The 12,185-nt window shown below is 33.2% G+C and overlaps 3 protein-coding genes across 3 annotated transcripts in view; 2 read left to right on the forward strand and 1 right to left on the reverse strand.

Annotated features, from left to right (window-relative positions):
- LOC143433352 (A disintegrin and metalloproteinase with thrombospondin motifs 1) overlaps positions 1-533 on the forward strand; it is a 92,823-nt gene extending 92,290 nt beyond the window's left edge. The window contains exon 28 of the mRNA XM_076910712.1: positions 188-533. The gene's annotated coding sequence lies outside the window, so the exon portion shown is untranslated. The remainder of the gene's footprint in view (positions 1-187) is intronic.
- Positions 534-6,947: 6,414 nt separating this feature from the next.
- LOC143424095 (uncharacterized) lies at positions 6,948-7,784 on the reverse strand. The gene has a single exon (XM_076895922.1). It carries the CDS (start codon positions 7,782-7,784, stop codon positions 6,948-6,950), a length of 837 nt encoding a protein of 278 aa, XP_076752037.1.
- Positions 7,785-9,159: 1,375 nt separating this feature from the next.
- Positions 9,160-11,051, forward strand: LOC143422147 (uncharacterized). The gene is made up of 4 exons (XM_076892598.1): positions 9,160-9,308; positions 9,546-9,746; positions 10,085-10,252; positions 10,746-11,051. The coding sequence occupies exons 1-4, from the start codon at positions 9,258-9,260 to the stop codon at positions 11,022-11,024; spliced, it is 699 nt and encodes a 232-aa protein (XP_076748713.1). The 5' UTR covers positions 9,160-9,257; the 3' UTR covers positions 11,025-11,051.
- Positions 11,052-12,185: the final 1,134 nt, after the last annotated feature.

Here is a 12,185-nt window from a genome sequence, read left to right on the forward strand (position 1 = left end):
CAGTTGTTCGAATTCGCCGCATCGCAATCAATGTCGGAAGATAAGAAAAATATATGTATAGGCCAAAGGATCATCGAACAATTAGCATAAAATGAATGTAATTCATTGGGTAGGAATGATCAAGTAGCTTAACCCGTTTTCGAAATAGATTCGAAACCTTTAGAAGTGTAAACGTGCAATGTTGCAGATCTCATCAGGTAGAAATCATCCGCTAATGGATTTTTAAACGTGTCGCAAAAAAAAGAAAAAAAAACTGGTTCGACGAACACAAGATGGAATCGACGATATCTGCTACTGAACCGATCCCTTCACTTCGAGCTTAGTCTGAATCATTCGCTTAAATCGTTACTAGTCCGTGCGATTTTTAACGACAATCATTGTACATGTACATCGAAATCAAAGAGAGTCTCGAAATGGGCTCGCAGGCCGTAGAAAATTGAAATGCTACTGACGATAGCCACATAGGATTAAAGATAATTAACATTGCGTTAATCAATCGTTCAACAAATTTGCATTTAAAGTTTCGTAATTTTATCTATACTATCGATTTTTATACTTAATATATAGTAAAGTACTATTTAAATTTAATAGAAACTAAATGAGAACTTAACATATTTTTAATGTTAGATTTTGCTAATAATTAAGTCTCGTATAGCCAGTTTCATGGGACAGAACCGTTCGCTATAATGAACGGTCCCAAGAGAACGAATAGTCAAACGTTAATTGAAAAAGAAAAGAGCTCTGTGCGAAAGAAGAAAAAAGAAACAAAGTGAAACCGAATGAAAGTTACACCTTCTATCAAGCCACGTAACATTTTCGTCTTACTGAGCTATTTAACGAACTCTAACACATTTTGTCCAGCTAAGAGTTCCGTCTAGTAATTTAAGTAACTTAACGTCCGGTAAGAATTGCAGTATTCGTTTTGTTTATACTCGTTGAAACATCATAACTGCCCGAAAAGTTTATTTGTTTGTGGAACAAGACAATGAAAAATCCGTAAAAAGGAGAAGACGAGAGTTAACGCAAATGTCGGTGTTAGCACGCGACTAAAGTACAAAACCGAGATACGTCGACCAACTAGAAATCGACAAACTTAACGCCGTTCTAACTCATTAAGAGCCAACGTTTTATTTGTAATCTTGCCTTCAACCAAATTAATTCAATAACGTGAATTAGAAATATTTGAAACCTCTGCCAAAAATATTTAATCTAATTTATTTGTCTTCTCCGTAAGCAACAATTCACAGGGGGTCCCCTTTGTCTCTCACTGATACTGAAATTACTGAATTAAACTGATTGAATAAAAAATTCCAAGTGAAATACTGTATTAATGGAACATTCGGTGCTTAATGAGTTGATCGAGATCTATGTTCGATTTTACTGACAGAGCTAGACTCGTCTCCGCGAATCTTCTACTATATGGTGCTATAAGTTTACTTGGAGATACGATAAGGGTGAAGTTTATGATTGTAAGCGTCGAGAGGAAACGTGGAGAGAACCGATTTATGTATTTTACCCCTTGATTCTCTTTTCGCTACTAAAAATCTGTATCGTTAATGATATTGCTAAATAAGAAAATGTTTTCTGCGTCAGACACAAAAGGTTCTTTCGCGAAGATCTGCGCAAACTTACAGAGGCATTGTTTGTAGACGATCTGCATGCATTGTCCGTGGATATTATCGTCGTGAACGATATTGAACGACTTTGTCCGCATGCACATAGTTCTATTTTTTTTTCTACTTCAACGGGACACAAAAGACTGTATCTGCAACATCCACGAATCTTGTATGTAGACACATGTTGCAGATAATGCGTGTGAGTATATCGTCATGCTTTAACCGAGGTCGTTAATCCTTTTTGAATAAGGATATTAGTGTAGTTAAAAGGTACTTTAATATATTCTTGACATCCTCGGTAGAAAGATATCGATCTGCTTTTAAGGATTCTCATTACAATGCTGCTGAAGGTATAGAAGAATAATTAGGTTTAATGACGTCTAAATCATCAGGAACTGATGCAAATAATGGAATGCTTACAAAGTATTTTACTTGCGGAAAAATAAATACTCTAATTAATGTCGTAGAAAACATTTTTGTAATGACTCCAGCAAAGAAACGAACAGACTAACTTAAGAATAACAGATCATCACCCTCTTTACACACAAAAGCTTATTAATAAAAGCGTGAACTACTACCACTCTTAACATTTAAATTGTCACAGAAACAATTGCCACTAATTTGCCACTGCCATACATCTTCATGCCTTTATATTTAACGACCAAACGTTCGACAAGAAATCGTAACACCATGAACGAACATAAATTATGACTAGTAGAATTTTACAATTTTAGTAAAACGTATACATGAATATCGCACGTTATAAACCATAAAAGCTACAATTTATCACGATAAGACAGAGTTGCCAGAGAAGAAATCCCAGACAGGACACTTTTGTAACAGAAATATAGGACAGAGCGAAACCAAATGAAACCAATATGGCATTAGAAGCAATTCAGAAACTTATTGTACATTTAAAGAAAACTTTATTAATACTTTTATGTGGATTTCGTTCTTCAATATTTACGTTTACTTCCTCTGATGCCGCAATGGACTTCTTATCACCTCGACCCACTAAATATACTACAGGTTCAGGTTTATCCTGACTAATTAAAGAAAAGATAGAGAGATCATCTATGGTGAAGGGATACGAATTTTATTGTTACACAAAGACCAACTTTTTCTTGACGTATATACTAACACATATCGCCCTACTGCCTTCTACCTCCATTTACCCTATCCCTACAACAGGGTAGCTCTGGTCCCTAAGCACTCAACTGTTTCATCCCCTACATCTGGCATCACTGCTCGCAAACACGTATCATCAAAGCTGATCAATACAGCCGAACAAAGACTCCACATTAACCCCCTTGCATTCGCAGAAGAAATGTCTCGCTACTTAATTATTACCTTAATTCTTTGGACGAAGATACCTCATCAAGGTGTCGGACGAACGGCACCCAATCGCTAAGTATTTCGCTCGAAGAATGAAATTGGTAAAATAGGTGAAATATTTCCTCCATAATTAACGAAAGGGTTAATTTGTGTCCATAAAAGAAGTGACTATTCTACAGATATATGTGACACGTATACACGCTGTTCTTTTCTTTTCTTTTTTTTTTTTTTAGATGATTTAAGGAACTGACACAGATATTTTTCGAATTGTTTCGAAGTAATAATATCGATTTTATGACGATGTGAGATGTTCGCATGATTTCATGTAACAATCGACGAGAATCAATTAAGATTAGGATTTTAGAACTGAAGAAAGTAAGCTGTCGTACCTAGACCAAAATACCAAAACAATTCCCGAGTACAAATCCGTTTTGGCTAAGGTACGACTAACCACCCTGTTTCCGTTAGGCTATTTTTTTAACGGAGACAACGAAGGGAATTTAATTTAGAGCTAACTAAGAGTATGTACGTTTCAACAGACTGCCATAGTTAATGTTATTAATGAGTACATAGATTTAATAATCGTTTATTAGGATGCTAGTAACACGGCGAACTCTATCGCACTGCGATGTACAGGGTGATTTTAGAAATTTTAGCTGCCACTTATCGTGATTTGGCCACGTAAAGAGATAAAATAAATGAGAAAATAGGACGAAGGAAAATATGTTATATCGTTTAATGAATTCCACTTTGACTAGGAATGAAAAGATAATTACACTTTCGCTGCAAGAAAGTACAAGCTATGAAAGCACAAAGCTTCTTAAAGTGAACCAAGTTCTTCTGTGCCTCTTTTTCCTACTTTCACAAATAAAAAACCCCGCAGCTTTTCCCAGTTACTAGAATCATCCTGTACAATAAAGCGTAAAAAGTGAATTACTCGATCCACTGTCTTCCACGATGGTTGATTTACACGATCTGATATGTTCCGACGAATTTCGATAGTTTCACAAAAGACCGTGTAACGCAGAACGAAATGGCAAACATGTTTTGCGGTACATAATCTTTTGTACAGCCGTATGGTCAAAATTGTTACATTAGACCGCGTTATAATAAATGGAAAACAATGAATCATATTGTCACAATCCGTATACGAACTTCAAATAGAGCGTCCGAATCGCGTTTTTTGTAAAAAAAAAAAAAATGTAAAGCAGAAGAGAAAAGCAAACTGTACTTTTCTATGCATTGACGAATATTTCACATTTCTTTCCTTTTTTTTATCAGAGAATCAAACGTTCCAAATTTCCATCCTTTTTCATGGAATTAACACAAGACGTCTATTTTCTTCCGACATTAATTAGCCTGTCTAGACTTGCTCCAAATTCAAATCTCGGTCCTTATCTTCGAAGAGGAAAAGAGCTCATCAAATTTGCATAGAATTGAGGCCAAAGATCGTTGGCTCGTTTCTGGCTATCCATTTTAACCTGATTCTAGAATTCTGAAATTAATCCCTTTAATCATTTGTGCTCTGTTTATTAAATAATGCGATAGATGACCCCTAGCATTTTTTAGTGCTTCGCATCAAATAATAATGAATTCATAAAAAAAAAAGAATATAATGACAATTTTTATATTCTATTTAAGATAATAGTACAGAATTATGCTTACGAGAATCGTCAATGCCTTTTACGCAAGAGTATTTGTACAATCCTTAGTGAAAGACAGACCAATGAACGTAGCACGTCGTGTGTCCACATATACCGACAATATTTGCACATTTTGCTCCATATCTTGAATAAATAAAGTATAGAATTATTCTCTTTTCATTGAAAATGTTCGTCAATGAATGCCAAACGATGATAACTTAACTCTGCTTGAGCCTTTAAAGTTTGATTCATCCCAGTTCACTCTTATTTTCTTATACGAAAATTTAAGCACTAATATACAGATTGATTAACATAATTACAGATAACAATAGGAACAATTTCGCAAATTTGTCTCGAAACTAAGGAATTTCTAAAAGAAATAAGAGTACAACCGGGTTTAAGATGACTCGAAGGCCATAAGAGAATTAAAAATGAAACGCGTAATTAAATGTATCTTTTTTTATATGTATATCGATCGTAGTCGAACAGTTTATGAACTAACGTGTGACCATCGTTTCCCATATCGTTAAATCTTGTATCTTTTTTCCTGTATTTATCTACGATACACATATATGTACATATGCATGTGTTCTTCTCACAGAATTATATTAACTTCGACACTGGCAATTTTTCGAAGGCGACGAACCATTATCACTTCGCTGACGTGTTGAATATTTTTTACAAATTTTATAATGTACATTATCTAAATGCAAACGGAAAGTTCGACGCGATAATCGAATTTCGCGATCTCAAAATCGGCAGTTAATTTTAGTTTTCCCATTTTTGCCTGTCCATAATAAAGGCGGAACAAGTAATTATTCTATACGTTAGCAGAACGAAACAATATTGTACAGTTTCGTTTAATAATTTATTAGTAAGTATTTTGTTTAATACCATTAATGTGTAGTTTAATGTAGAAATGATCATTAGTACCAGTGTACGGCAATTATTTAAATATATTGAATTCACAAAAAAAAAAAGAAAAGACATATTCAATGTTCATTTGTACATCCTTTCTCCCTATACATAGAGCAAGTTAGTTCCCTTTTATGTGGGAAAAAGCAAGAAATACTGTAAAACAATTTTGCAAGAAACATCAATTCCCCAATATTTTAGTTCATTGATAAAGAAACAAGATTGCAATGAACTGATCGTATTGTTCACACAAAAGGATTATACTTTTATTTAAGCATCAGACAAAAAGAATAGTTTTACATTAATTTTTGTTCAAACTAGACACTGTAAAATACAGTATAACAAAATGTGAAATGCTCATTATTATTATCAAAACAGGAAACGTTCACCGATTTTAACTGAATAAACCTATATTTAGACTTACGCTTTATGAAATGCGTTATATTTGACATTAATGATGAACTTAATTGCTTCGATTCAGTGTTTTGATCTTGAAAATTACTTACTAAAGTTATAATACTTTTGTAACGATCTTTCCTTTTCTTTTACTATATTAATTAACCTAATAGGATTACTTTTCTACAGTACAACTTTTTGATTAGAAATAAAAGAACTTAAGTTGACCAATTTTTCCGTCATTTATATAATAGAGATGAAAACTACTAATTCTAGACTTATAAAACACAATAAAGTCAATTAAGAAAATGATATTTTCCATGTAATACTATAAAACAATTATAATACTTTGATATTAATGCTACAAAGTAATCATTAAATTATAGTAATAATAAAAATTCTTTAAACAAAAGATATAACATATTCCCAATGTTTTTCTTTTCATTGAATAGACGTACACACACAGTTCCATACTCATTTCATTATAACGTGTAGCATTTCTTAATTTTTCTGGTTACATTAATATTTAATATTTAATGTTCATCTAATTGTAAAAAAGTAAAATTATTCTTTTAACAATCATAGTATTTTTACATAATCAAATACATACTCTGATTTCTTTTGTATTATAATTAATAAGGACCAGAAAGATAACCCTAAGGATGAAAATTGACCCCTTTTAGTCTGAATACGTCGCAAGGTATTCATTTCGCGAACATATTTTATCAATTAGCAACACCTTACACGCATGAACATTGTATTTTCTTGTTTGAATCGTCAATTTTGTGTAAAAGTTTACCTTGCGTGTGCATAACAACTCCTTTGTAGATGTCACCACCGTCGCTTGGCTTAGTTAGGTGCAACATCTTCCTTCAATCTCACTACATTATCATGTACCTTCCACTTTCCTTCCCCTTGTAGCTATTCATTTGTTCGTTAATGACATCGAAAAAAGACAAATCAATAATATACGTCAATGTTTCTGATTACGGCTCGATCGAATTGTAATCTCGTTAGTAGTAACCAAGCTTATCCAATCCAATTATACATCTTTAGAAGTAGAGTCCATATTTATATCTGTACTTTGAAATTCTTTTTGGCTCTCTTCGAATATCGACTTCGGAATCCTTATATGCCAATTTGGCCGAACCACGGCGATCGCATTTTCGCCGGTTTTCTTCCCAGATCTACGTATCATCCCTTTTTTCTTCTCGCGTTGTTGCTCTAACCTCTTTTTACTAACGTATCGACTCATCTGCTCCTCCGTCAGTTTTTGCAGCATGATTCTACATTCCCGAGTATTCACGGCCCTAGGCTGCACGACCTTTACCAAATCGGTAAACGAATCCGGCCCACTACCGTCGCTGATGAAGTGCATTTCGCGCCTACCCAACTTCTCGTTCCTTTTAATCTTGATCCTGATCTTCTTACTAAGCGGTATAGTCTTCTGTCGCAACTTCATCGTCCTCACTTTCAATGGTTTCCGTGCTTTCTTAGACTTCATCTTCTTCGTTCTTTCTACGTCGCGTGGCTCAACGTCCACCTTTTTATTCAGTTCGCAGAATCCTTGTTTCAATTGTTCTAACTTATTCTGACCCTCTTTAACCTGCACCCTCATTAATTTCACCTTCTTCTTCAACACCTTTTCGTACTTCTTCTCATAATGCTTTATTTCCTTCTTAATCTGACTGAATTGCACGGACAATTGCTTCTCTTCCATCGTTAGCTTTCGGATTCTTTGACTTCGGGTTAACGAGGACTTCACCTTCAACTCTTTGTTCACAAGATCATACCGATCTATTTGTTCCTTAAGCACATCGAGAACCGCTTGAATTTTGTCTTCGTTACTGCTATGCTTTGCGTTTGCAACAATATCCATCTTCAATTAAAGCAAGCTTCGCGTGCAGCTCTTCCGTTTGTACGGCCGGAATGTACTCAACATAACCTCAAATACCGCAACGAACGTTCATCGACTCCGCCACAAGAGGGCTACAATTAGTAAAACGTTCTCGCTACTTGTTCAACAATATATATGCGCCTACGCTCATAAATACCGAATTTTATGGTTAATATTATTTGTATTCCAAAATTCTGCTCCATGCTAATAACAATTTTAACGTAACACAACTTATCGCAGGTAACGAACGTTTGCTTATACATCCATTTGTTTTTCACACTGAGGTTTTTCGGGTAAGGAACTTATACGTGATAAACTTTCAGTGGAACAGAAAAAAATTTATTTCAACTCATTCGAATGATTTCTTCGGTTATATTCGATTTTTGCATCACCTACCGTATATATTATCATGCCGTTGTAACAGACGTACATTCATGAGTAAAGGTTGAGCAAAGGTTGTTGTTGCCGGAAATAGGGTATCGAGAAGAATTAAAAAGATATCACTTCAGAAGTTTTGCTTCTCAGAATCTTCCTTTCAAAAGAAATTAATAATCGCATGTTCAAAGAATGAGTAACGATCCCTAACGCATGTCATAATCGACTTATCATCTGATTTATCAATTGTAGTTTACGCGATATTAATGTGTGTTTAGCCGATATGATTCCAGAAAAAATATTTCTAAACAAATATTATTTGCGCTAAAAATTAAAAAACATTCGTTGATTGAAAAATAATGTGATATCATAGTTATTGATGCTTCCAATTAATATATGATCTTAAGTCTGCAAAATATGTATTAACACACGTTATACCAACGTCGATGGTCTCTAAATATAACAAAAAATCATGTATACAGATTTGGTCAGCTGAGTACATATTATGCTCCAAAATACAAAATTCCTTACACTTGTTACATTTGAATCCACTTCTCATCGGATTTTTCGCAATAAAAAATAATTACTTTCATCTGATTGCTTCTTTTACCCTTACAGGAACCACGCAATTGTACAATATATTCGAAAGGAAAACTGGACTTATATTGTCACAGAAAAGTCCGTCATCAATTTGTTTCATATCCAAGACGACACTCTGACAAACAATTAATAATATTTCAACACCGATGGTATGTATACGACAAAAAGAAAAATGCCCGTTAAGAGTATAGGGGGGAGTACCACGTAGAAGCTACCACAGGAAAATAGCATTTTTTATCTGAAACTGACCTACGTATACCGAGTAACACATACGTGTCTGTTTAATGGAATATTAATGCAGTGTACGTGGATCGGGTATTCCTAGATGCGTTATCTCTTATTCTCTTCACCCCGATTTAATTCCATTCACGATTGCGAGCCACGACTAGGTATAAAAACGCAAGAACCTCCGTTTACCGTTATCAGTTCGTGGAGAAACAGCGTGCCGAGTGAATCGTAATTTCTCTCGTTCAACTAAAAATGAAGTCGATTATCTTATTTTGCCTTTTAATGGTTGTCTGCAACGCGCAGGTAAGTATATGCTCGATCAAGGAATTGTCTGTCGATTATAAATAAATTGTTGGAAATGATTCGATTAATTTTATTTATTTGAGTCTTGGAAACTGAACCGCGGGATGGTTTTATGTCGTATGTTCGCATAGAAATCGGTACTAAATTTCTCCTGCTATATTAATCGACAATACGATTCTAATAATAGTTATTATAATTACCAGTTTCTACAAAATTAATTAAATTTGTTAATCTTAGATATTCCCTCCCACCAACATACTGCAACAAGCAACTCAAGCTATAAAGAATGCTAAATCTTCGGTTGACGATGTTATGTCAGAAATGGAACGAACAAGAAGAACTCTTGTGATGAATACGGAACGACAAATGTACAATTATCGAAGTCAAAGTGCTACTATAATAATCGATTTGAAGGATTTACGTATGAAGGACATCAAGGTAAGCCTTTAACTTCAATGAAGTACTTATAAGTCCTCTTATACCATGAAGGAAGATTTGTATAAATATCTTTACGTCACTCTCGAAACAAGAAACAATAAATAATCTTGCTTTATGTGAAAACAAAGTGACTCAATTATTCGAACGATATCGAGACTATATAATTCGAATAATCGGCGTTCTATCACAACTGATTAGATCTGCACATTTCTATTCACACTTACTGTTTTCATTCTTCGGTTATTATATATGCCACTATAATGGTTTCCCTCGAACCGCCGTTACTGAGAAATCTATGATATCAGGCCTAACTGATTGATCTCAATGACTGTTCTTAGGAGAAACAAGCACAGGCACCTGGGAAAGATGCACAAGATTGCTTGAACAAAGTCCAGAGTAATGTGATGACTTCCTCTACCACAGGTATGAATGATCTTGATAGATGTCAAAACACAGCGAAACAGCAGTTCCAAAACGAGCTACAAGCATTTGACACCGCCAAGGCAGTACGTATTAAATTCTCGTATTAGAGTTACTGTAATCCTTGGATTATTTATCAATTAAGTTAATTTTATTTTCCTCTTCATTCCTCATTCCGAAGCAAATACGGAAAATTATAATTTTCCCCAACTTGGGCATAACTTTTTTAGAGAAACGATGACATAATTGTACCAGAAATGTCTCGGAGACATCTCAAAGAGTGCACGCGTTACAATCCGCTACTATGTATACTAAAGCTGTTACAGTTATTAAATTATGTGGGATTGTTTTAATTTTTTAATTTTTGTCGGAAATTTATGCACACAAGAACTTTTAATGGTATCTGATTAAGTACACAAATAAATATACATATGGACTGTAATGCGTTCACTGATACATCCGATCGAATCAAATGTTATGAATAATTCTATATGTTAATTCTAAACGTTATGAATAATAATATTGTAGTGATACCTTTATAAAATTTAACATATAATATACTTTAATTCACATTTTCAGACTGGAGAAAAACTAAAAAGTGATTTGGACCGCATTTCCCTTGAATGTTACACCTCAAATGTATTCGACATGGCAAACTGTATATTTTCAAAGGTAGGACTTGCCAATATAAACATTCGTAACTATAAGCAACAAGTTGCACAGATGGAAAGACAAGCAGAAAGCAACAAAAATACAATACTGTTGCAACAAAGCTCTTGCAACAATGCAGCTGTCTCTAAAGCTCGTGAAGGATTTACCACTGCTATATATGATGCAGCTAAATGTCTGAAAAACTAAAAGCAACCAATTAAAGTATTAAATCTCGTTCAAACTAACTCTTAAATCTGCATTCATATTGATAGTGTCAAACAAAACAAACTTATGCTATTACATAAATCACAGCCTAACATCTACTATAATGTAATATTCATTGCTTACTTTATTTATTATCCAATCACCTTGTATTAGAAACTGCTAAAATCAGTTAGATAATCTCCACTTTCTATCTTTAAGATCTCACTTCTAAGATTTAAAAATGTGTAGTAACTAAGTTTAAAAAGATTTTATCATTGGTAACTAGGAAATAACCGAGTAATATCTTATTTTAATTAAAATTGAATAATCAAATTTTTCCACTAAAAATTTAAATGTCTTGATATTCTAATTTCACGGTACAGATATATCTAATAACAAAAATTGTTAACAAATGTTATAAGATGATATTAAACTTTTTGTACACACACATGTATGTAATGATTATTTTGAACTAAACATTGCTTCTGTCCTTCACTTTTTGATTCTCTTTACTGCTATTTTTAGCATGTAATCTCTAAACAAAAATATGTATATAATTATATACGTACTAAAAAGAATAAACATAAAAGTTATTAAATTTAAATAACTAGTTTTAAAAAATGTACTAATACCAAATGGTAAATAGCGTTATATTCCAACTCATATTTAAAAATTATCAGATTTCATAAAATTAAATTACTTCTACTTTATATACATATAGATATGCCTTTTACTTTATTTTACTTTTGCATATCAATTACTAAAATAGTTTTTATATATGTCACAGAAACAAATTAAAACTATTAAATATACAATCCCTCTGAAAAAATGTATGTTTTGTTCTTTTTGATGATTCAAAAATTTTTGATAGACTAAATTGTTAAAAGATTTAGAAACTATATGTTCTTAAATTTATATAAATTAATGCATTGATTTTCCGAAATCTTAGTTTCAACTTATAAGAAATATTTTTTAATCTCAAACTTATTCTGAATGCTCATCAACAAGTTTCAAAAGTAATTTAACCGTTTCGATATAACAATAGGCTTTTCCTTATTAACATCTGCAGCTCTGTATTAATAACTGCTTGCAATATTCACAAATACTGATAATTCCTGTACTTCACCGAACTTATAATCTCATGTAAAAGTATGCATCACCGTC

This window comes from Xylocopa sonorina, chromosome 1, assembly GCF_050948175.1.
Source record: "Xylocopa sonorina isolate GNS202 chromosome 1, iyXylSono1_principal, whole genome shotgun sequence".
Lineage (NCBI taxonomy): Eukaryota > Metazoa > Arthropoda > Insecta > Hymenoptera > Apidae > Xylocopa > Xylocopa sonorina.